Source organism: Astyanax mexicanus, chromosome 22, assembly GCF_023375975.1.
Source record: "Astyanax mexicanus isolate ESR-SI-001 chromosome 22, AstMex3_surface, whole genome shotgun sequence".
NCBI classification, from domain to species: domain Eukaryota; kingdom Metazoa; phylum Chordata; class Actinopteri; order Characiformes; family Acestrorhamphidae; genus Astyanax; species Astyanax mexicanus.
Window position 1 is genome coordinate 18,742,034 of NC_064429.1, and position 25,665 is coordinate 18,767,698.

General features: G+C 36.6%; 2 protein-coding genes and 1 long non-coding RNA gene across 5 annotated transcripts in view; 1 reads left to right on the top strand and 2 right to left on the bottom strand.

Annotated features, from left to right (window-relative positions):
• ctsla (cathepsin La) lies at positions 1-15,779 on the bottom strand. 3 transcript variants are annotated; one of them, XM_007257685.4, is made up of 8 exons: positions 4,737-4,845; positions 2,516-2,651; positions 2,308-2,430; positions 2,050-2,202; positions 1,614-1,838; positions 1,292-1,460; positions 956-1,073; positions 1-491 (listed from the first exon to the last, which is right to left on the bottom strand). In XM_007257685.4, exons 2-8 carry the CDS (start codon positions 2,639-2,641, stop codon positions 392-394), a joined length of 1,014 nt encoding a protein of 337 aa, XP_007257747.3. In that variant the 5' UTR covers positions 2,642-2,651; positions 4,737-4,845; the 3' UTR covers positions 1-391. The 3 variants fall into 3 exon arrangements, with proteins under 3 accessions (XP_007257747.3, XP_049326494.1, XP_007257783.3); XM_007257721.4 differs by lacking the exons at positions 1-491; positions 956-1,073; positions 1,292-1,460; ... (3 more) ...; positions 2,516-2,651; positions 4,737-4,845 and adding exons at positions 11,522-11,831; positions 12,141-12,258; positions 13,056-13,227; ... (3 more) ...; positions 14,610-14,745; positions 15,738-15,779; XM_049470537.1 differs by lacking the exons at positions 2,308-2,430; positions 2,516-2,651; positions 4,737-4,845 and adding exons at positions 14,382-14,504; positions 14,610-14,745.
• The window catches only part of LOC111190990 (uncharacterized), a 21,820-nt gene continuing 5,899 nt past the window's right edge, over positions 9,745-25,665 (top strand). Inside the window, exons 1-2 of the long non-coding RNA XR_002649284.2 lie at positions 9,745-9,833; positions 10,821-10,882. This is a non-coding gene — a long non-coding RNA (uncharacterized LOC111190990). The remainder of the gene's footprint in view (positions 9,834-10,820; positions 10,883-25,665) is intronic.
• The window catches only part of dapk1 (death-associated protein kinase 1), a 101,645-nt gene continuing 95,538 nt past the window's right edge, over positions 19,559-25,665 (bottom strand). Inside the window, exons 25-26 of the mRNA XM_007257684.4 lie at positions 24,450-24,638; positions 19,559-23,189 (exon numbers count right to left, since the gene is read on the bottom strand). Coding sequence (XP_007257746.2) covers positions 21,921-23,189; positions 24,450-24,638 — 1,458 coding nt within the window. The 3' untranslated portion in view covers positions 19,559-21,920. The remainder of the gene's footprint in view (positions 23,190-24,449; positions 24,639-25,665) is intronic.

Sequence of the window (25,665 nt, forward strand, 5' to 3'; positions counted from 1 at the left end):
TTTGTTTCTTTTCCACAGGTTTAATCAGTTGTGAAAGTAGAAAAAAAAAAAACATTAACATTTTGGCAAGTAACACCTCTTTAAAATGAACATTATATACATTAGGCAGAAAAATAAAAAATCAACAAAATTCTCTACTCACTAAAAACAATTGCATAAATTCCCTATGACAGTGTTTTTCACATAAAAACCAACAGTACAGGCATATAGGCAATCCATTCATACCAAAGCCTCATTCAGGCTGGATTACATTTCCTGTAGCTCTGTTGACTAGCTCTTCACTGCACTGGTGCACTTCACAGAGCAACAGTGCAGAAGAGAGCCTCATAGTAGTGAACTATAACACCATGTTGTTTTGAAGAAACTGTCGTGTAACGGAGTCACTCTCTTGTTAGACTAGTGGGTAGCTAGCTGCTGTAGCAATACCACAGTGATTGTGTCTGTCCTTGGCCATGTAGATGTATCCCTTGTCACCCCAGTTCTCGCTCCAGCTGCAAGCAAAATGAAGACAGTTAGGAAACTTAATTATTGCAGTACATTTTTAATTGTTACATAATGAGTCATAATGCCAAAACAGCTGGGACATGTATGAACAATATGTGAAGTATTTTTCTTTTTAAAAGATTAGTACACTTTGAGAAAAAGCATTTTGGTCAAGTTGATAATTATTATAAGGGTTTGATGAGCATTAATTTCCTCTCAAAACATTTAAAAACAAGGTTACAGCTATTCCAGCTATCCTTACAATATTCTTGTTTGTGTTCTAGGTTTAGCATCAAATGGAGCATTCTTTAATACCGTCTTGTGACTTTTACTTTGCAAGAACCAGCCTCCAGGCCATTGGGCTAAATATGGCAGTTAACTGAACAAAAAGGCAGATAAAAATCCTTCAAAACAGTTGCCAACATTGGGGAAGTCACTACTTTAATGTAAAGTAGGCAGTAGCTGCTCATACCTGTTCTTGACGATCCAGTACTTCTTGCCATCGACATCTTCACCCTGGAACCCATAACCAACCACCAGAACACCATGGTCCAGCTCCTCACTGCTGCAGTCCTTCTCATAGTAGATACCTGAGGAAAATTAAGGTCAGACCCATTAAAAAGAGAGCTCTACAGACAGCACAGCGTGGTCAGGCTAGCATGCCACATTTTGCTGAGCAATTGAAGCATAACTGCTAATTGAGCAATAAGTATTTTACTGCCAGATGTGATACAATGCACTAGTCTGCAGAACTAAGACATTCTACAGTGGCAGAGTTTCTTTAAAACCACATGTTGGTGCAGCTTACCTGACTGGTAGAACTGGAAGGACTCATGTCCAGCATCAATGGCCACAGACACTGGACCAACTGAAGCCACTGCTTTCATCAGGGCATGTTCCTTTCCACTGGTGATGTCAACGAAGCCAGTGTCATTGGCTGCGCTGTTTTGGGGATCGTAGTGGCAGGGCTGGTCATCCTGAAAAAACAAAAAGAATTATAATTTTTTAAAAATTGCAATAAAAAAAAATTAATTAAAGGATCAGGAACAACAACAAAAAAAAAAAAAACATTAAGAGTTTTGACCTACAATTTGTTAGATTATTCGTAATAAGAAAGAAAGCAGACTTACAGTTCCAAGGTAAGGGTAAGAGTCCTCTGTGTCCAGACCACCTTGGTCCTTGATGTACTGGAAGGCTTGGTCCATGAGACCTCCATTGCAGCCCTCATTACCTTCAGGGCGGGAACAGTCAACCAGGTTCTGCTCACTGAGGGACACCAACTTTCCGGTCTTTCTGAACTGCTGACCCTCCATGGCTCCAGTGGTGCTGAACGCCCAGCAAGAACCACATTCGCCCTAAAATGACAAAATCATTAGAACATGACTGTTACCAACTGATAAAAACAGGCCACGTAGGCACTTTGACTTGTCTTGAGCTGGATTATACTTCTAGCTATGGTATGTTCTTTTTTTAATAATTATAACATTATTTATGGGTTTTATAGTTTTCTGAACAGCTCATTTTAATAAATCAGACCACTTTCATTCTACGGACTGGTTAGCTTACCTGATCTTTTACGGGGGTGACGTATCCCTTCTCTCTCCAGTCCACCTGGGCTGGGGCCTCCAGGAAGTTGGGCTCCATGAACACAGAACCCCTGACCTTCCTTTCCTTCTTGTGCTTGTACCCGTTCATGATCTGCCTGAATTCCTCATGGGTCTGCAAAGAAATGAAGCAATTGTAAATATTGAGCATTGCTCTTGTCACATTTGAAAAAATAAGAAGTTAATCTGTTGTCCTACTACAGCAACTTTATGGTCCTACCATGTCTCCAAAGTGGTTCATTCCCAGGCGGTAAGTGTGAATTCCCAGAGAGTGATCAAGGTTGTGCATCTCGATCTTTTTCAAGTTCTTTTCCCACACCATTCTCCTCCATCCCTCTTCCTTCTGTAATGAAATGTGAAACTCAGACCACCACCAACTTCTCTATGAAAAACAAGCAAACTGAGCAGAAACAGGTTGTGAAACATACCTCGTGGTATTTTTTACTGTGCCACTTCTTCCACTGTTCCCAGTGGTCGTCTAAATCACGGTCCAGACTTGGAGCAGCAAATACTGTGCTGAGGCACACAGCGAAAAGTGCTAGATACATCTTCATAGTGTTGGAACTGAAAAAGAAACACAGGAAAGTTATTCAAGGCTATTCTTTCAATAGGCCAAAAAAAATTATGGGTTTACATCATTTTTTCCCACTGGTGCAGAGGGGTGTAATTAGAAGACATTGGGTCAATTTTGATGAGTGTAAACAACAAGATCTGCATCACTTTCAATGGTGTTGACTGTTTACAAATAAAAAAAAACCTTGAGGGTATAAAATAAATCATAAAAATACCCTGAATTATTTTTTTTTGTTATTTTAGTGCCATCCTATAATTTGCATCATAGAAATAGTTAGTTTGAAGTCTAACTAAGCAGATATTGCAAAATGTCTAAAGAAAAAACACCCTTTTTTGTTGAAACATGCTGAAATCGTATTTAAAAAGTGCTGCACTGCAGTTTTGTGGTAGTTTTTTTTCTCATTGTGAATGTATTAAACATATTAAATAAAAACTTTAGATTATTTTGTTGTGTATAACTCAATATTTTTTTAAAATGATTGTTGCAAAAATACCCTGAAATTTTATTTTACTGCCTGCCTATAATTTACAATATCTGCTTCAAAAACTTGCAGGGGTTTAATCATATTTTAAATGCTTTTACTTTGTCAAAGAAGAGTTTATTTAGCTTAAACTGTATTGCCTGCCAGCCTAGTAAACACTGGCTAGATAACACTATGCTGACTAATGGCTGTGCTGGGCTGATAAATGTTTCAACAAGCTGATTTTTTTTTTGAACAGGGTGTACATTTTAATTTTTTTTTGTGCATAGTTTATAGTTCAGTCAACACAGCAAATTCCACTGCTGTCCTGGCAAAAGCTTCTATTTTCCAAGGCGACAATTTAACAGACCAAATGGAGATAATGTAGATTATGTTGGTCCAATCATAATAAAAGTTTGACATTATGAAAAGGACAACAAGCAGATTTAAATCATGTCAAAAAGTAAAAAAGCGTAAAAATTAGCATTCTAGGTTTTTTGCATAAAAACATTTTGGAATGTGTGGAAAATGTTGATGGGGTCATTGTCTGTGAGGGTTTAACACTTCAGAATGTATTCTTACTAAATATACTTAAATGTTTAAAAATATTTATTCTAGATCATTTTGGAAAATTACTGCTAGTTCAAATCATAATGAAAGTTAAGCATTATGAAAAAGGACAGATTTTAACGGTCTCAAAAGTAAAAATCAGCTAAATTATAATATAAAATTAAAATATATAGCCACTGCTAGTCTGGTAAACACTGGCTATAGTGTTATTCACAGAGTTCACTAGCACTGGGCTGGGTTTGATCCACTGCGTCACTGCTGATAAATGTTTCATTAAACTGCAGGGAAAATTGAAGACTTACATCAGAGATCAGCATTTCGAAACACTGAGACTCAAACCCAGAAACGCATGCATTCATCCTGAAATAAACACGACATCTATTGAGATAAACGCTTTAAAACAGGCGGTCTGGGGGACTGCAGACAGCCGAGGAAGACGGCGGAGTAAATAAACAACATTCCCTATAGAGAAACAACAACAGCTGACCGCCATACTTTTCCAACCGAGCTAGTGGTTACCCGTTACCAGTTACCGGCTGAATATCTCAATATTAACTACTTTACATCATTTTATATTAGTGAGTATTATTTTTACAGGATTTGTAGCTAGCTGTGCAGAGCCAGGCCTGAAAACACGGTGAACAGGGCGCAGGGCTCGGTCGCGGTTACGACTTGGAACAGAATCCCAAACCGTTTCCCAGGAAAACGAAACAAAGAGCGAAACTCGGGCCGAGGAAATCAGGAAAACGGAGAGGAAATACAAGAAAACGAGCGGCTATAACATTATTACTGAGCTTGCAGCGCTGCACAGACTAAAAAAAAAGGTTAAATTGTTCTTAAAAACTATATTAGCTAACCTAGCTAATAACTAACAAAAGACTTTTGCCTGGTTAGTTAGCTAACCCCAATAACGTTAAAATAACGTTACAATTCTTTAAAAAAAATTAAGATGAGAATGAAACACTATTAACGCTTCACTAAACATCATAATCCAATATAACAATATATTAAATTATATATTTAATGTATAAAACCTCCTCCTTACCTCCTCTGTGTATAGTCTTGGAGTTGAGAATGGTGGATACTCGGCTGGAAACAGCAGCCTGTTTTTAAAGCCAGTCTGAGCAGCTACAGACAGGCCTTCTCTGATTGGTTGACGCGATTCATACTCGCCCCGCCCACATGAACTCATCATACAGCATGTGATCTGCAGGCACGTGACTCCGCTTCCCAGCAGATGAAGACAACAGGATTTCAGCTTTTTGTTTTTTAAGCAGCAAAAACTGGATTTAAGAGTATTCTGCATCGACCTGAGAGTTTTTTATTAAACATACCACTAAACAACAAAAGCCACACATCAGCAAAGACATGTATACTTTTAAAGGATATTTTTTAAAGAACTTATATTATTAACTTATAAACTTACAGCTCTGAAACAAAAATAAAACCACTTCAGTTTCTGAATCAGTTTATCTGATTTTGCCTTTTATATGTGTTTGAGTAAAATGAACATTGTTGTTTTATTCTATACACTACGGACAACTTTTCTCCCAAATTCCAAATAGAAATATTATCATTTAGAGCATTTATTTGCAGAACACGAGAAATGGCTAAAATACCAAAAGAGATGTAGAACTTTCAGACCTGATGCAAAGAAAACAAGTTCATATTCATAAGATTTTTTTAGAGTTCAGAAATCAGTATTTGATGGAATAACCTTTTTTTAAATTACAGTTTAATGCATCTTGGCATGCTTTCCTCCACCAGTCTTACACATTGCTTTTGGATAACTTTATGTGACTCCTGGTGCGAAAATTCAAGCGGTTCAGCTTGGTTTGATGGCTGGTGATCATCCATCCTTTTCTTGATTATATTTCAGAGGTTTTTAATTAGATAAAATAAAAAAAACTTAACATAATTTGTAAGTGATCTCTTATTTTCCCCTAGAGCTATAGATTAGAACTTATATTATTCACATTACATGAATATATACCAGCTGTGTGTACAAATGTATTCATATATATATATATATATATTTTTTTTTTTTATTAATGAATGTCTTAATGTATATAATGAATGGTGTGTATTTTCTTAACTACTGTCTTTATATGATATACTGAAAATAATATAATCACCCCTGTACATTAAAAAATAGTTTAGTGGTAAGTCTTGTTTTGTTTTTTGGCATTGTATACAGTACAGTACAGTTCACTCAGTACATTTCATTGCAGTCATGCAAAAATCTCATTTTTCTAAAACATCAATTTAACAGGAGAAGCAAAAAAAAAATCTTCTTGATGTTTAATTGAAGCTGTTTAATCAAATGTTTAATTGAAGTTTACAAGTCATTTTGAATCATTGCTATTGATTAGTGCAATGTGAAGGGCATCCACCAGATTCAAATGAAGTCAAAATGTATAAATCAGCAAAAATTAGTATACAATGAAAATAAAGATAAATATTTTTGGAAATATTTTATTCTAGGTATTTTGGAAAATGTCTATTGGTCCAGTCATAATGAATGTTTGACATAATGAAAAGGACAATGTAAAGCTTCACATTAATTCAAAGGTAAAAAACAGCAAAAATTAGTATACTAGGTTTATGCATTGAAAAGATTACATTTTATTCTGGTACAGTGACTCTGTGGATAATGTTGAAGGTGTCAATGGCTGTGATGGTTTAAAACTTCAGAATGTGTGATTAGTAAATATACTTAAATGTTAAACAATATTATATTCTAGATCATTTTGGATACATACTGTTGGTCCAATCATAATGAAAGATTGACATAATTAAAAAGGACAATGGACAGATTCAAATAGCGTGGAAAAAGTAAAAATCAGCAAAAATGAATATATTGTCGCTGTTCAATGAAAAACATGCATCTTACAAATTTTAAATGGAATGTAATGTAAAATAAGACTTTATTCCAAGTAATTTAGAGAATTCTTTTTTAGAACAATTATTTGTTATTAATTTCTCCATTGGAGAGGAACAATATTTTTTTTGTTTGAAAATAAAAATAGGTTTTGTATCTAAAAGTGCTTAAAATATTAAAACTTAAAAAAAAGGTATTGAAACACATTAATGTCGCTCACTGAGTAAAGCAGACTGAAATAATGGGCTATATCAAAGTACATTACATTGTTTTGTTAATGTGTAAACAGTCACAAACAAGTATCAGATGAGTTAACCTACTGCAACCTGTCCCAGGTCACATTTCATAAAGATGTGACTAACCACAATGACCAAAACAAAGTGCCTACTTGTGTTTCGTGTGCTTCGTTTCCCACGTTTCAGTTCTGTGTTTTTTGCGTGTAGATTTGTAAACAATGTAAACATGACCACTGTGCCACTTATTTTGCAACTTTTTAGACAAAACATGAATGATTCTGTCCGTCAAGAAATGTGAAACGCCAACATTTTCTTCATCAACTCATGACTAAACATTGCTGTTCCAGTGTGACCTAAAACGTCAATACAAAAAAAAGTCAGCAAAAACAACTTGTATACATAAACCTCAAACCACCTGTTTATTACTGATGCTGTAACATAAGATCTTGGTGTGCTGTGAGAATTGTGATTAATGATCCATTGATGATCAATAGGTCTGATCAGAGCATTCATATGCATACATGGACTGAAACTCAAGACATCACAGCTAAGACAAGTTCTTGAAGATGATAAGCTTATCACAGATGCTTGTGAAAAGTGGAGCTAATGTAATCTCACTGCCTGACCATTAAAGCTTTCATCTTAATCTGCTGTTAAAGTAGATGGATATTTGAATAGAAATGAAGGTACAAATTACTTTGTCTTCTGCTGGATAGACTGTGATCAAGAGATGACCAACTACCATTAAAAACAGTTGCCTACATGTTTACATGCTAATGATTCACAGTTAGCAACTGCTACCAAATCTGTCAGTATACATGTAAAACAAAAATCTAACCCTTTTATTTTATAATTTCAATGCCTATGATGACAAAATATCTCTCTATATATTTTTTTAAGAAAAAGAAGACATTATGGACACGTAACCGTCTTTCATGCTTTCATAATATTGTGGCTTTAAGTAGGCTGAATGCCATCTGTACATTAAATGTTTTTGGAAGGATTCTGAAAATTCAAATTCTTTTAAAAGAATTATGTCTGACACTTTCTCACATCTAAAGTTATTACTCATTGTCTTTGCTAATTACAAGACTGCAAGATTTATTTTGAGATTATTTCCCTTCACGCTCATGGTGGAAACTTATGAGAAACTTTTGAACAATAGAACAGAAACTAAAGCAAGTTTTTGACCACAGCCACCCTTTTGTGTGTGCAGAAGTTTGTTCGGAAAAAAAAATCCATACATAATGACATCTTCAAAACACTTACAAATGACAAATCACCCAAAATGCGTATATATCTTGTGATATATAAAAATGATTTATAGAACTGTTGAATGTATATTTTACAAATCTGCCATTTTACAATGTAAAAAATATAAAAATAAAAAAGGACAAAGGCCCTGTTTTAGCTGCTAACATTCAGAACTTCATAGACATTAAACTGACAGTATATGTGAGACAGCTGAGGCACTGTACACTGTATACGTATAGACTTACACATGGAATACATTATTAATAATTTGTGGAAATAGATACAGTTCCCACAAAGACAAATACACAGCTCCACCCACAGGAAGATGAAATTACAGTTTTTTTTTATTATTTGAGATTTACATAAAATATAAATAATTTATTTTCAAGCAATGAAAATCCAGTTTATACAGTTTTTATACACTGCCCAGCCAAACAAAAATGGGAAACTGGATGTAACTATAAAAAAATGATCTAGGGTTGCTGCAGTTGGTCTGCAGGTCTAGGTTCAGCAACAGTATGTGCTGAAAGAATGAGGTCAGCTGACTACATGAATATACTAAATATAGACCAGGTTATTCCATCAATGGATTTTTTGGTGGCAACTCTTTTTTAAATTCAGGCAGTGTAGATAAAATCCCAAACAGCAAAGCAATATTTCCACAACATTTCAGTCACTTCAACTGAGTTTTGTTTCATGACCTTAAATCAACAATTAAAACACTGTTTTAAGTAAAACATTTTCTTAAATGTAAATATTAAGAGAATTTAGACATTTTACAATATTTTAAAAAAAAATAGTAAATAAAGGATGATGCCATAATTTATTGGAAGGGTGGAAACCCTAGATAGGTAAATGATAGACAGATACTTTGTTGATTGAGTGTAGCAAGTAATACAAATTAAAATAAAAAATAAATAATCTTATCTTGCCAATGAACATTTCTTACTGTTTTGTTGTTCCATGTTGCACCATGTTTCTGGAGGAACGTAAATTCTTTACATTGTGTTCCTGTACTCAGATGTAATAACAATAAAAGCCTCTTGACTTGACTAATGTAGCCTAATATTTCACCCTTATTTAAATATTTTCTATTGCGATAAATATTATTATTCTTTTTTACATTGTCCAGCAATATTTTATTATTATTATAATTATAATTATGAATAGTATTATTGTTGTTGCTGTTGTTTTTGTTGTTGTTGTGGTAAGAATATATATGTGTGTAAAGTTTCAGTTTAGTAAGAATAAACCAAATTAAGCATTATTAAACAACTGAGAAGGCAGTGTGTGCTGAAACTGGAAATAATTAAATAATGACCTAAATAATGAAAAAGAACTCCGCATGACTGACAGGCTTTCAGACCTATTAAAACACGGAATGGGCGGAACTTGTCCAAATACCAGCCCTAATTGGTTGGTTTTGCAGCGCGAGATCTCTCCTAACTTCAAAGGCTTTTCTTCAAAGGCTTTTAAAACACGACCGTTAAAAACCTGTTTTTCACATTTTCAGGGTTAGCTTATATTCACATTATTAACATTTAGCTTAGCTAATATTAGCTATATACTGCTGATATTTTATTATTATTCATAGTTATTTACTAATATTTAAGTAAAATATTAAGTTTATTTACATTACTGAGCTCACTATGACTGAAAAAAGGTTTCAACATTTAATTTTCCTCATGTTAGAGTTAGGTTAGCTACCCTTAGCCAATTAATTGGAACTGGAATTAGGAACCTCTTCACATCTTAAATTGAGTGTTTAAAGGTGAGTAAGGAAATATTTTGATGTGTATATTAGCTAGCATCTGGTTAGCTGGCCCGTAGTTTAACACATATCTCTATATCTGGGTCAGTTTGAGAAATAAATTAATCAGCTAGTGTTGGTGTTAGATAGCTACAGATACCTACCTAGTTAGCTAGCTAGAGCTAGAGGCCCTGTGCTACATTTAGCAACACCTCAGCTAACTTATTCAGCTAACCTAGTAGGTTTTTAAAAAACGTGGACCTACAAAGGCATAAAAAATGCTAATTCAAAAACACCACCACCTCAAATGATACCTGCTCTGTGGTGGATATGTATGGAAGCCCATTCCTGCCAATTAAAATAAAAAAAATCTACTACATATTAGTTTTTCGTTATTAAATTAATTGCTGAATAAAAATAATATATGTCATTATTTTAGGACCCTACATCAGCAATTTGATATACAGAGTCGTTATATTGAGAGATTGAGTCTTATTTGAAGTTTTTTTTTTCTTTTGGAATATTTTTTCCCCCAGCGAATAATTTCTTCTGTACAATTTACTATTACCTTAAAAATAATAACTTAGTATATCTTAATGAGATATCATCTCAAAATATTTACTTGATATCTAAACATTTTGACTTAACTCAAAATTATGACAAAATGATGAGATGCATTTTAAAATTATAACTTAGTACCTTAAAATACTTAGACAGCATCTCAAAATAATGACTTAGCATCTCAAAATAACAAGATAGCATCTCAAAAATATGATTTTGCATCTTAAAATAATAAGATTAAATATCAAAATAATGAATTAGTATTTAAACACAATGATTTTAGTATCTCAAAATTATGACATAGTATCTCAAAATAATGACTTAGCATCTTAAAATTACAAATTAGATCCTCAAAATAATGGGAAAATAATGTAAGCATACTTAAGCCCACTTTTTATGAACCCCATCTCATCAGCTGCCATTGTTCTGTTTTTTATGTACCCAAAGGATGAAATAGAAGCCTTGCGATGGACAAAACTGTTCCGTTCAAATCCCAGATGTTGTGGAAGGTAGGTTTCATTTTGTGGATTGTTTACATATTGTATTGGTTGTCTAATGATTGGCTCTATTTCTGTTAGTGGATGTAGCATTTGTTTAACCAGCATTTGCTATGAGGTGCTGCATGGTTTTGTTTCATTAAATCCATTTATCATGTCAAAATGTGTTGGTTTAGGAAAACTTTAAAATTTTGCATGATTCCAACTTTATGGAAACAGAGAAAGACCAACTTCTGTTTCAGCATGACTGTGGCCTGGTACACAAAGTAAGCTCAGTAAAGAGTGGTGCAGAGAACCCTGATCTCAACCCCGCCAAACACCAACATGTAAATAACAAAGTAAAAACTGAGATAAAAGGTCTTAGCATGACAGTACTGATATACTAGTGACAGGGTCATGGGCTGCTTATATGTAGACATGGCCCATGATCATCTCATTGATTCACAGGCAGTTCAAGGAAATGCGACTAACAAACTAAGGCCTTTGCACAATACAGATAAATTAATAAATAAGATATTAAAATACATAAACATTCCACCTCTCCAGTACAGAAAAAAATTATAGATAACAGAGGTGTTCAACTCCAATTAGTGTTTTTAAGTGTTTCGTCGTTTACATTTTGGAATTTAATCTGTAAAACAAAAAACTATGTACATAAAACACATACAGTTTATTTTTTATACACTTTTGAGTAAATTCCCTTTAACAGTGAGTTTGGCATAAAAATCCACATTACATTCATGGCGCATGGTGGTGCACTTTATTAAGTAACAGTGCTGAAGAGATCCCTCTCACAGTAAATTATAGTAACACACTGATGGTATTTTAATGATTTTGCTAGGTAACGGAGTTGATCTCCTAAGAGATGAGCGGGTAGCTTGCTGCTGTAGCAATACCACATTGGTTTTGTTGATCCTTGGCCATATAGATGTAGCCATCATCACCCCAGTCCTTACCCCAGCTGGAATCAGATCAAAGAAAGGGTTAAAGACCATATATAGAATTGCTTAGGATTGATGAATGATAACGATAATGAATGATTCAAATTTGAATACAGTATTAGTTTCGTATACTTTACAGTCTACCATTTATATTAGTTCAGTTTGTATATAAAGTTAAAATTTTTAAAAAGTGTCTGTTATTTTTGCTTTTCTTTTGTGAGAATCTGATCAGTTATTGTGATGTAGACTTACAAAAACCTTCACCGTTTGCTATAAATATCTTTTAATTTAATTGTCATAAATGTAAAGAATGTAGCAGCCTCTCATACCTGTTCTTGACAATCCAGTACCTCTTGCCTTCTACATCTTCACCCTGGAACCCATAACCAACCACCAGAACGCCATGATTCAATTCGTCACTGCTACAGTCCTTCTCATTATAAATGCCTGAGAATAATGAAGGCCAGATACATATTAATGGATAGCTCCAGGGCAAAAGAGGTCCAGCTAGCATGCTATCTTTCACTGACTGTTTGAGTTATGAATCACTTTTTGTGATGTCTTTGCTACATTGTGTACACTTTGTGTCTGGTTAGTTAGTGCAGTTTAGTGAGAAGACTAAATAACTTTACTACGTTCTGTCGTCATCAGCTACATGGGTGGAGTCTCTCTGTACTTTATATTAACTAGTTTGTAGAATATTAGATATGAATTCGGAGAGTTGCTTTTGCCAGGTGTTGTGACGAATTCTAGCTCTCTGTCAGAATCAGACTAGCCTTCAATTACACATATACCCCACAGCAGAATGAGTGTAAAAACATTTCCTCAGATTCCTTTATTCTGTGTATGAATAAGTGTTAATATACTATTAAAGTAAATACATGTTTGTGTCCAAAATGCTATTTGTTGTGTCTGCATGCCAAGGGGAGTTGGATTTCGGCACAACACACATTCTGGTCACACTCTGGTCTAGACCTCCTCAACTTTCTGTAACTGGTCTGAAAGTATGATCTATCTAAAAAAAGGCTTTTCATAATGCAGGAGAACCGGACCATGGTTCAGCAGATCTGGGCTGAAACCAAACTCTGGTCCTTTGGTTCAAACTGTGGTTCACGGCCCCTTTCACATTAGCTTTTTTGGTTCGGACCCAAACTGAAAAGTCTGAAAGTTTGGATCAACCAAAGCAGGTGTGACAGAACCCCCTCGTTATTTAAATCTCTTTAGCACAAGGCAGTGCAGCTTACCGGACTGGTAGAACTGGAAGGACTCATGTCCAGCATCAATGGCCACAGACACTGGACCGATTGCAGCCACTGTTTTCATCAGGTCATTTTCTGTTCCACTAGAGATATCCACAAAGCCATTGTTAATGGCAGCACTGTTGTCATTAGGATTGTAGTTGCAAGGTTGGTCATCCTAAAAAAAGAAAGAATTTATATTGTAACTTTTTGAGCTGAAGTTTGTGTAGCTTCTGCTTGTTGTAGGAAGTGCCGCGCTGTTAAGATATCGACGCGCCAAAACCAGTACGCACTCAGCTCTTAAAGAGAATGGCAAATGACACGCTGATTGGTTTATTTCAAGTGATGCCCAAAACACATGCCTTTTGCAAGTTTCGAGCCTAGCAAGGCGTATTGTTTGCAATCTCAAAATACTGAAGACACACCGACACACCCTAAATTAAGCTGCGCGATACACAATTGGCCGGTGGGCTGTAGAATCCTAAAAAAAGGATTTTAAACATGGGAGAAAGGTATGGATTGAATTTAATAGGATGTTAGATTAAGAGGCTTTAGGCATGTTTCTCCTTCCAAAATTGAAGTATATTCATAACACTATATGTAAGCGGGTAAACAGACTTACGGTTCCAAGGTAAGGGTAGGAACCCTCTGAATTCAGGCCACCTCGATTCTGAATGTACTGGAAAGCCAGGTTCATGAGGCCTCCATTGCAGCCCTCATTACCTTCTGGACGGGAACAGTCCACCAGGTTCTGCTCACTGAGGGACACCAACTTGCCAGTCTTTTTGAACTGCTGACCTTCCAAGGCTCCAGTGGTGCTGAACGCCCAGCAAGAACCACAATCGCCCTAAAATCAGAACAAAGAACATTATCTAAACATTTAATCTTCTCTAAAGACGGATCATACCTCTGTTAAAAAGTTTTATATACACTTAGTCATTAACTGCATCGCCACCGTCCTCACCAATGTAGTCAGACCAGTTTTAACTTATAGAGTGGTAAACAAAAGCTTCAGCCCAAGAAAAAGAACCTGAGGCCTTCCTACTAAACAGCGCAGCTTACCTGATCTTTGACAGGGGTGACGTATCCTTTCTCTCTCCAGTCCACCTGGGCTGGGGCCGCTGGGAAATCAGGCACAATGAACACAGAACGCCTGACCTTCTCGTTTATTTGCTTGAAGCCGTTCCTGATCTGCTTAAATTCCTCATTGGTCTGCAATAAAATTTGGCAAATCTATGAATACTGATATATAGTTTTGCAATCCTAATTTTTTGAAATTTTCAGCTAGCAGTTTACTTCTGCTGTTTTATCACAGAGGCTATGCAGATTTACCATGTCTCCAAAGCGGTTCATTCCAAGGCGGTAGGGGAGAATGCCCAGGGAGTTGTTAATGTTGTGCATCACAATCTTTTTAAAGTTATTCTCCCAGATCCCTCTCCTCCATCCTTCTTCCTTCTGCATTTAAAGATGAGAAACTCAGTCCACCACCTACCTATCTATAAGAAACATCATTTAAACTGGATTGAGGTGGATTGAGAGGGAAAAGGATGTCAAACATACCTCTTGGTACTTTTTACTGTTAATCTTCTTCCACTGTTCCCAGTTGTTGTCTAAGTCATGGTCCAGACCTGAAGCAGCAAATACTGTGCTGAAGCACACAGCGAAAAAGGCTAGATGCATCCTCGTAGTGTTGGAACTAAAATAAAGAGAGAAACAATACCAAGTTACAGATAAAAAGTAATGCATATAATATAATAATAATAATAATAATAATAATAATAATAATAATAATAATATTCAGGGAGGATCTCTGAGTGATTCTGATTGGTAAGGGTGATAAGAGGAGAATGTATAACATGATAATATTGGTTAATTAATATTTTTTTCCCTACCCACTGGCTCATGATGATGTAAGCATTATTTTAAATAGTTTAAAGACCTTTTTTTTTGTAAAAACATACTTAAAATGGCCTTCATTCATTCAGATTTATTTTACAATATACAAATTATAAATTTTGTACGAAATAGTGATATTTATCAGTATATCTGTACTAGGTTTGATTCATTGAGTCACTGCTGATAAATTAATAATCAAACAAAAAAATAAAGTCTTGCAACAGATTTCAGCAGAAAAACTGGCTTCCTAAAAACTAAACACAAAATCTGAAACACTTTAAATGAGTCGGTTTTTTGAGAGCTATACTGCTGCAGCTTCTCCATAGGACAGAAAAGGGTGGTGGAGTAAATACACATTCCCAATAAATAACTGAACTCTATACTTTGTGATTGTCTGTCAAATATCTTTATATTACTGACTGTTTTTTCAGATACTCCAAATCTACACTTCCCTGTAAACAATGTAGACATGATTAACAAGACACTGATTTTAATCACTAAGTAGAATCCCAAATTCCTAGAAAAAATTCCTAGAAAATGTATCAAAGGCCAAAACACATGCTTTGGAGTTCAGTAAAAGAACAAGGAAATAAAATAATGTATAATTATTATCTGTGACTGCACGCACAAAGAAAAAGGGCAAAAAGCTAAATATTATACATAAAATACTGATGAAAAATACAAATTTATGCTGATATTAAACTTACATTAAGTACCTTAACACTTCACTAAACCGCAGACTGACATAGTACATTTAAAAACAATATAAAAAAGCATAACATTTGATCTTACCTCTTCTTTGTGAACTTAGAATTCTGTATACTGGGTATACAGCAGCCTTTTTATAAAGCCTGTCTAAGTGGTTACATTAGTTGGCCTTTTCTGATTGGTGGAGACCTCCTCTTCATCATACAGCAGGTAACCCGCAGGTACAGGACACTTTATTCCAGCAGGGGATGATGGGATAATGCCTTCCTCTTTTTAGCACTGTATACTTTTCACTGTGTGCATATTAATGTAGTTCAGTGCAGATACCTTGTTTATTGTGTACTACTAAGAAAAAATATATATTGTTTGATCTTTTCTGAATGAAGTCTGTACGTGGGCAGGTATTAGGTAGATACAGGATGGAGTAATTTTTTTTGGGCCACTTTATGTTGGGGGACAGGCGAAACATGATCCTGTATGATCCTGTCTTTCCCAAGGAATGGTAAACGACAGAATTTTCCTCATTAATTCCTGTGTTAATATTAATATTTCAATATTTTTATTCAATGGTTTGAAACTCCACACACACGCCACAACTCATTACCTGAGCAGTTAAGCATTTATTTTAAGCTACTTTTAAGTAGCCAAATAATTGCGTGCTTGGTGCTTTGAAGTAGCTAATATCTTTGTATTTTTCTGAATAGACTGTCATCAAGGGATAAACTAGAATCTATGGCTTTAAGCAACAAAGTTACATAAAAAATAATAATAATAAAACAATGTCACCCTAAAACATGCTTACATACAGTGGCTTGCAAAAGTATTCATATCCTTTAAAATGTTTTCAACCACAAAATTAAATGTAATTTATTAAGATTTTAAACTGCGATGAATTGTCTTCCATCTGATACCGGCTGGGATGGGCTCCCCCAAAAGCATTCTTACAGCATGATGCTGCCACCACCATGTTTCACAGTGAGGATGGTGTGTTCAGGGTAATTTCACATATATTGCTTTTCATTTAGGCCAAAATGTTCCATGTTTGATGGGTCCCCTACATGGCTTACGTCAAACTGCAAATGCCCCTTCTTATGTCCTTCTTTTAACAATGGTTTTCATGCCACTCTTCCATAAAGGACAGATTTGTGGAGCACGATTTATAGTTGTCCATTGGACAGATTCTCCCACCTGAGCTGTGGATTTCTGCAGCTCTTTCAGAGTGACCATTGGTCTCTTGCCTGCCTCTCTGACCAGTGCTCTCCTTTCTCATAATGTCATTTTAAGTAGACAACCATGTCTTGTACGCTTGCAGATGTAGAATATGTAATAATGCTTCCCTCTGCTGACAGCTTTATGAAGATTCAGATTTTATTTTCCAGCAGGACACCTCCCACACTGTCAGAAGTACCAATTGGTTTTAGTAAATATTACAATATTCTGAGACATACTTTTGGGCTTTTATAAGCTGTTAGCCATTATCAACATAAAAAATAAATAAATGCTTGAACCTGATTACTGTATGTAATTAATGTAGATGAGTATCACTTTCTGACTTGAATTACTGAAATAAACTTTTCTATTATATATATATATATATATTGAGATGCACCTGTATGTAGCCTTATATGTTAGTAAGTAATGCAGTAAATAAAAATGCAGTATATATGGAAATATATACTACTTTTAAAACAGCAGTCATATTAATTAGGTGCTTTGTTTTTTAAATAAGAAAATATCATCAAAATATCAAGCTAGCACATAGACTGATAAGCTCTGTCTTGTACTTAGGATGTGCTGGCACTAATCCATGCTAGAGGCAGCAACAGCTCTTTAATTTTAACACATACATTTTGCAGGTTTAGGATGTTAATATTCTGAACCTGTTTTCCTGCATTCATTGTTCAGATTTGAATGAGGGCTTTAAAATTCTGCCAAGCTGTACAGACTACTGACATGACTATTATTGCAGAACTATCTTTAGTACTTCAGTTCTCCATACAGTTTTAAATGATGTGTTTACTGACGTTATATTACATTGTTCAGTTTGTGCAGTAGTAGCTGCTATGACAGAATGATTTAGGAGAAGATTGATAATCATCTCCAAAGAAAAACAGGATCAGGCCTGGAGGAAAGGCTGAATGTACAGAGAGAGAAATTGTGGGGAGGAGTATTTGACGTTTGAGCTGGACAAGCACAGGCATGTCATGTTTATTCCTCAGCAACTGACAGAGCACATGACTATTTGTTCATCATTCACCCACGTTTTTGTTAAAGTTGAAGTTCATTCCTAAAAAACAGTGTTTGAAATATTCAGCAACAATAAACCATTCAGTGCTGATCGTTTATATTTAAGGAATTATCTTAAAATACAGATGTGGTTCATATATTAATTATGTTCAGGGTTCTTTTGTTGTTCTGCCATTTTAATCATAACCACAGTATACTGTATTAACAGGGGATAGGATCAATAAAAGCTGTGCAGGTAGAGCAGATATTTATGTTTACATGGCTTCCATACAATCTCAGCTTGCAAAATGTCCAGGTCCTGAAGCAGCCCCAGACCATTACATAATGACCACCATGTTTGACTTTTAGTGTGATATTCTTTTTCTGAAATTATGTCATTTGTTTTGCCAAATATAACGGGACAGACACCTTCCAATTTTTTTTCTTTGTCTGGTCAGTCCACAAGTTTCTTTCCCCCCAAAGTCCTGGAGATCATCAAAATGTTTTTTGGGAAATGTGAGACAGGCCTTTGTGTGATGTTTGGTCAGCAGTGTTTTTTGACTTTGGGAAGTCTCCCATGGAAACCATTTTTGCCAAGTCTCTTTCTTATTATTGCATCATTAACACTGACCTTAATAGAGGCAAATGAGACCTGCAGTTCTTTAAATGTTGTTCTTTGTTTTTTGTGATATCCTGGATGAGTTGTCCATGCCCTTTTGGAGTCATTTTAGTAAATGAATCACTTCTTAGGAATTCACCAGTGTTCCATGGTTTCTCCATATGTGAATAATAGACTGATAGAGGACTGTTTTCTTATTGGTTTTAAATTTTCTTTAGATCAGGGTATAATGTGTTTCTTTTTGAGATGTTTTAGCTGCTTCATGTTGTGACAGTGATAATTGATTCTACAGGTCTGGCAGTAATCAGGTTTGGTTGTGGCTAGTGAAATTATTATCTTTCCAATAAATGTAATAGTTACGTTAATTTCAGAGTTAATCCAATAACAAATTAAAGTATTATTGGCGGGCGGTTCTTTCCCTTAATGAACCATCTTTCCCTTAATAATTGAAATCATCATGTAAAAAGTAATTTCAGGTTTTGTCTGTTATTAAAGTTTGTTTGATAATCTGAAAAATTTAATTATGACAAATAAGCAAAAAAAAAAAACAATCTGTAAGGGACAAATACGTTTTCACTGCAATATATACATGGTGTATATATACATATATATATACACACACACACATATATATATATATATGTGTGTGTGTGTATATATATATGTGTATATATACATACACACAATGCTAATAGTGCGTTTTGTCCACATAACTAATGGTTCTAGATCCATTGAATTCTGTCCTAGAAGTGTTTGTTTAGGCGTATAACCTTTTAGAACTTCTGTTTTGAAAGTGTCCATATTCTGTTTGAACACATACCCAAATCAGACTGAGCTAAGGCTTCAATAGGAGCAGTGAGGCAGAAGTAATATTGACTGGAATTCCAAGCAGAATACTGTTCTCATAACTTGGAGTGCATCAAAAAAACAGCTGTTATCACAACAGGATAATCAGCAAGCAAAGTGTTTTACTGACAAAACAAAAAGGCAACCTAATGATTGTTTTTTGAGGAAGGAAAACATTGAAAGCTTTGACACTAAAGAAAGAGTCACAGTATGGTCAGGTAAACAATTTATTATAAAAATGTACTACACTGCTTTTAAAGGAAGTATTAAGGACATGGCATTCAGAGACATGCTTGACGAATATAATATAAATAGAAGAAAAAAGAGAATTGTGCAAAGAAATGACTGTACAAAGTCTTAAATACAGCCGACTTGCTCTGCCACTCATGAAGCTCATTTGAGTTTCTACAGAGGGGAAACATGAGCCTCAATAAGTGAAAACAGAGAAAGAGAGACACTCAATAATACATAGACTCAACCACAATATAAAAATGTGCCTTCTGGAATGAGAACATTACTATATTTTCCCTTTCTTGGTTTATTTTTAGTTGGCCTGAATGAGGAATGATGGAGAGGTGGGAAAACTATACTTGGGAGTTTTTTCTTCTATGAATTGTAAATGAAAGGGGCTCCCTTATCACCTGTGAGAGAGAGAGAGAGAGAGAGAGAGAGAGAAATAAGAGGACAGAAAGCAAGAGAAGGACAGAGCAAGACAAAAAGGCAGGGAGTGAGAGAGGAGAAAGCACATTAGAGAAAAAGAGAAAGACGAGGATTATCAAAAGAAGAGAAAGCATGAGAGTCAAAGAGCAAAGTGAGGAGGCACATGAAAGACTGCAGAGAAAGGGAAAGAGGTAGAGAAAAGGCGAAACAAGGAATAAAGAGAGAGCGACAGAGAGAGAGAGAGAGAGAGAGAGAGAGAGAGAGAGAGAGAGAGAGAGAGAGAGAGAGAGAAAAAGGCTGTTGTAAAATTATTTTACTCTTTAAACTGAAAAGCAATACATTCATTCCACAAAATGAACACAATATGAACTCTACCTTAAAGTCTAACCCCATCACACAATGTGAATGAACTTGAATTCGATCTAAGCTACACACTGTGGGAGGTTATTTATGGGCTATGGCAGTAGTGGCAGATAGACCTAAAGCACTGTTACAATGTTTTAATATACATCAGCTTATTCTGATTCTGACCTCGGTGCAAAAACTGACTCGTTTTGTCCGGGTTCAGTCCCTTACAAAGGGGCCGTTCTTTTGGTGCAAAACTTCCACAGAAGAGCAGCCGGCTCGCGATCAAGTAAGCAAGACAAGCATGTGTCCCGTGAACCTGTCTGAGCTCCTCATGGACGGTGATAATACATGTGAAACAGAAAATATATTCATTTAAAGCTGACGACTGTAACAATATTCAGATCATGCTTCAAAACACAGAGCAGCCAAAGTCACAGTTGAACTGAAATCACATTAGTAATGGAAATCGCTTTTCCTGTTAAATAAGGAACGCATATGTAGTTTACAGTATTGTTATGGCAATATTGAATCAACATTGTCTGTATCTGCAATAAAATAAATAGAAAAGTGAACATTGCCAAAGCAAATCCTGAATTAAAGCAAAGATAAAAGAACATATGTGGCTCAGTATGTTGTTCTGAGAGTCAAGAACAACGTTTTGGTCCTTCGATTCACTGGGATCGAATTCTGCGTGTTTTGAAGCGGAATGTTCAATGCTTTTCATGTGCTTTTCGCTGTTGTTTGAAACCCTGTCTGTAGGAACATGCCCTTTTTAAAACATAATGAGGTATCTAAGAACAATTTTAAGGGGAATTTGTTTGGATAAAACAATTATTTATTTATTTATTTTTTAAATAAAAAGTAAAAGCTCAGTGAATTTCCAATATGGACACTTCTCCAGCATTAAATGGTATGCTAAATATTGTAGCATAAAGTACGCTTTAAACATGAGGCAAAGAAAATGTTTCCAGTAAAATGTAGCAGTAAAAAATCTCTCCATCTTATAAGCAGGTAGGTTTACAAGGATTTGCTGAAGGGCAGCAATGTAAATACTGACATATATATATGCGTATTTTAGTAAGGGGCTTTAGGCATGTCCAAGATGGCTCATTGACAATGGCTTACCATCTTAAAGGCACTCAGTTGCTTTATCCATTCGTTACCTGTGTCTTCAAAATAATGAGACCAAGAATTCAACTTTCCATCCTCGTGTCATCAAATTGTGTATAAACCACATTATTACAATAGATAATTTAACATATAAAAGATTCCAAAATTTAGGGCAAAATTCATTATTCTGGATGAAAGTTTTAATTTTCCATGATGTGATGACCTGAACCGAAAACAAAATTGAGATAAAAACCATTCTTAAGGTAGGCACCATCTAAGAGGAACCTTAGAGGAAACGAGACATTCAGAAACAGCAGGGTAGAAAGATTTGTGATGTGTTTGAAGTATCCAATCTTCCAGTCTTTCTTTCCAGTATTGAGTAACAAGGAGCTTGAGTGTCAGCAACACTCTGCAGGTTAAATTGCACATACTGCTCCTCCGTGCCTGTAGGTGGAGCTCTAGCGTGAGATGACAGAGCTGATGGAGTTGTAAGATGTCCCACCACCGTTGCAGACTGGACCATAAGGTTCTGGTGGTGTTCCCAGACTGTCTACGCTGACCCGGAACACCGGCGCTGCTTTAAGGAGGAAATCCGCAGCATCGCGGCGGCCAAGTTCTCGTAGCTTAGCAACCAGAACACCAATGGTAGAGTCTGAACGTTGGCTCCACTCTTGAAGCAGTGCTGCAGTGGGGCTTTGTACGGAGAAAGGGTCTGCTGGGGGAGTTCCATTGGTACCTGTGCTGTATTTAGCAGCTAACTCACTAAGGCCCAGGTTCATTGCTAGCAGACACCAGTCCTTACCAAGGGCATCAGGAGGGTCCAACATACGGCAGAGCTTCCGTCGGGCCAGATGGCCGACCTCAGCCACTGGAACATCCCCGCCAAGGCTACCCCGTTTGAAGACATGGGTGAGGCCTAGCGTTACGATGCTGCTGAAGCTCTCGCGATAGCCACCCATGGTGTTAGCTAAAGCGTTCTCGCCACGAGCCTGAGCTCTAAAGAAGTCTCTAGGCTGGTAAAGCATGATAGGACCGTGATGTTCTCGCAGCTGTTGAGGGCTCAAGTAATGGCGGGCGGTAAGCAAGCCTGGTAGCGTAGCAGACAATAGCCCCTCTGCCATGCCACACAACGTGTCCAACAAAGCGTAGCAACGGCTACGTTCCGATTCCGGACCTCTGATTTGTACCTCCACACCCTGTCCATGGTTTACTAGCAGCACTAGGGCATCTGCCCCACCAAGTCCTAACCGAGCACCACCACTCCACAGCCTCACCTCCTCTGCCTCAGCCTCAGGCCTCTGTTGTCTGCTCCAGCGGCACAAGTTTACCTGAAGCTTGTGGAACAAGCCACAAGGGAATGGCGTCAAGTGCTCGGCCGGGACTATACGGACTCCACCGTACAGTAAAGTGTCCTGCACTTCTTCATCGTCTTCGTCTGTCCAGGAGCGCTGCAATCCACCTGTGCGGATTAAAGCAGGTACGTCCACCATGCCCGGGTTGGCCAGGTCCCGGGCACACACATCCATAGCATCCAGGATCTGAAGAAGCTCGTCCACATCTCCCTCAGAGACGAGAGTCTGTAGCTCCTCCTGACGGTAGCGCCCACGGTAATGGTGGATGGCTTTGGGAGTTTCAATGGAAAGGAGCTTGCCAAGAACATTGGTACAGAGCCAGCGAGGGTCCAAGAGAACCACGTCTTGCACGGTTTCACTCTGCATTATGTTGATCTAAGGCACAGAAAAAAGAGGCATGAGAAGAACATTCAGAATGAGTCACTCAGAGTGAGTATTAGTATCTTTTCCTCAGAAATAAACAAAATCACTCACAGGCCCAAATATTTTAAATGCAGAACAATTGTTCCCAGATGGGCAAACAACCAATCTATGACATTATACTGCCATCTTGTGGACAGAACTATTCCTGCTTTACAGTAAAAAGTGCAATTAAAAGCACTGGTTAAATATCTAGGTTTCTAAAATGCCCTTCGGGGGACAGTGCAATAGCAGTCTTGCATAATATGCCAGATGACTAACTCTCTGGCGTTCTTCTGGCAGCTTTGTTGTTGTTACACTGCTAGCGCAGTGTAGGAGGTGTAATTGGAAGAACTGAAGGATAGCTACCCAACCAATTCCACCCACAGCTCATCCTTTAAGATACACACATACACACACAGTCATGGCCAAAAATATTGGCACCCCTGCACCTCTTTCAGGAAATGCTCCACTTCTCCCAGAACACTGCGGCAATTTTAAATGCTTTTATTAACACAGTTTTTTTTTGCACTGGAGCAAAAAAAAAAGCTGAGAAACCATACAGAACTCTAAAAATGGACAGGACAAAACTATTGGGATCCTTAACTTAATATTTGGTAGAACAATGTATGGAAACAGTATCTGAAATCCATTGCTTGCTGTAACTATTAATGAGTTTTTTATACCCCTCTACTAGAATTAAATTAACCGCCTGGTCTCCACCTGGACCAACCTCCAGGTCTTAGATTATAAGAGTGCCTTCTCTTCACAGGTGTTCCAAAGGATTTTTGATCTGGACTCGTTGCTGGCTTTTGCAGAGCTCTCTAGTGCCTTTTTTTTATTCATTTAGAACCAACATACTCCATGTAGGTAATTTACATGTTTTTTCTTTTAAATATATATTTTTTGTTCTTTTAATACATTACCAACTGTGTAGTTTGAAGAGCTTGTATCCCACAAATGCTAATAATCTTAATCAACTGTGATGCATTTTTTTTTTTTAAATATGACACACTCCTAGTTGTAAACCATCGTGACAAAAATGGGAACTGCTATCATCTACAATATATCATCTACTATGATCTACAATCTATTATTAATGGTCATAAATCTAAAAAGTGCACTAGCATGACCAGTGGCAAACCGTGTATATTAATTTTAAGAATGTATTTACTGCAATCCTTCAATACCATCCTACACCCACACACACACACACACATATATATACACACACACCTCCCCCATGCTGTGCAGCTGTAAGGCTAGTCCTCGCAGGTCCTCCTCGCTGACCAGTGGGTTGATTTGGTCTTGTACATCTGCCACAAACTGCTGCCAGGACATGAGCTGGTTTGGTCCATTAATTTTACGCCAAGAGGGCAGAGTGGACAGAAGCTTCTCTGCCAGTTGGGTCGTAGGCTTACAGCTCTGAGAGAAAGAGAGAGAGAACAAAAAGAGCAAAAGTGTGTAAAAAATAAAAACTAAAAAAGAACAGTCTTTAGTCTTTGTCAGTCAAAAGAAACATTGGCTTGAAGGTACAATGTTAAATAGAGATGGAGACAGGAGGCAGAACACAGCTGAGTCACCGGGATCAGAAAGGCAGATTAGGCAGAGATGGCTGCAGGTATGTGTAGGAGGAAAAGAGAAACAGTGATGTAGGAGGAGAGAGGGTCTCATTACGGAGAGTGTGTGGGATAGGCTTTGTGCCTTTTTGCCAGCTGTGTGTGTGTGTTTAAGAGGACTACAGGGCCTTGTTAAAGAGAGTGGGTTCAGACTGAATCACAATGCAGCGCACAGGTACATGCGCACACACACATGCACATGCACTTTAGTCTTACCCTGATGTTCTTTTCTCTTTACACACTTTTAATGAAAATCTGGTTAGTTCTCTTTCTGATTGTAAATGCTATACCTTAATCAGCTTCTGCAACAGTTACCTGCTGGTCCTGTGATGAAATTTTAAGACTGCTGGAGACTTTTCTATCCAATATTGAAAAGTGAATTTACTTCAGTAATTCAGTTCAAAAAGTGAAACTAAGATATTATACAGATACATTACAAACAGAGTGATCTATTTCAAACTCCTTTTATTGTAAATGATTTTAGTGTACAACCAGTGAATAGCCAAAGTAAGTGTCTCAGAAAATTACATAAGACCAACTGGTATTTTTGGCAGCGCGGACAGGTGCCAAGCCCTGCTGGAAAATAAAATCTTCATATCCATAAAGCTTGTCAGCAGAAGGAAGCTTTAAGTTTTGTAAGATTTCCTCCACTGTCTTGATATAACACAGTGGACCAACACCAACAGATGACATCCCTAAACCATCACTGATTATGGAAACTTTACACAGCATCTCAAGCAGCGCCTCTCCACTCTTAATGCAGACTCTGGTCCCTTGATTTACAAATTAAATTAAAAATATACTGATGGATTGCAATGATTTGGGGAGCCATG

Coding starts and splice junctions, on each gene's coding strand:
- ctsla (XM_007257685.4), bottom strand. CDS start 2,641: ATGAAGATGTATCTAGCACTTTTCGCTGTGTGCCTCAGCACAGTATTT. Junction 1,074..1,291: donor CTTCCAGTTCTACCAGTCAG/GTAAGCTGCACC, acceptor AATTTTCCTCAG/GTATCTACTATGAGAAGGAC. Junction 492..955: donor TACTGGATCGTCAAGAACAG/GTATGAGCAGCT, acceptor TTTTGCTTGCAG/CTGGAGCGAGAACTGGGGTG.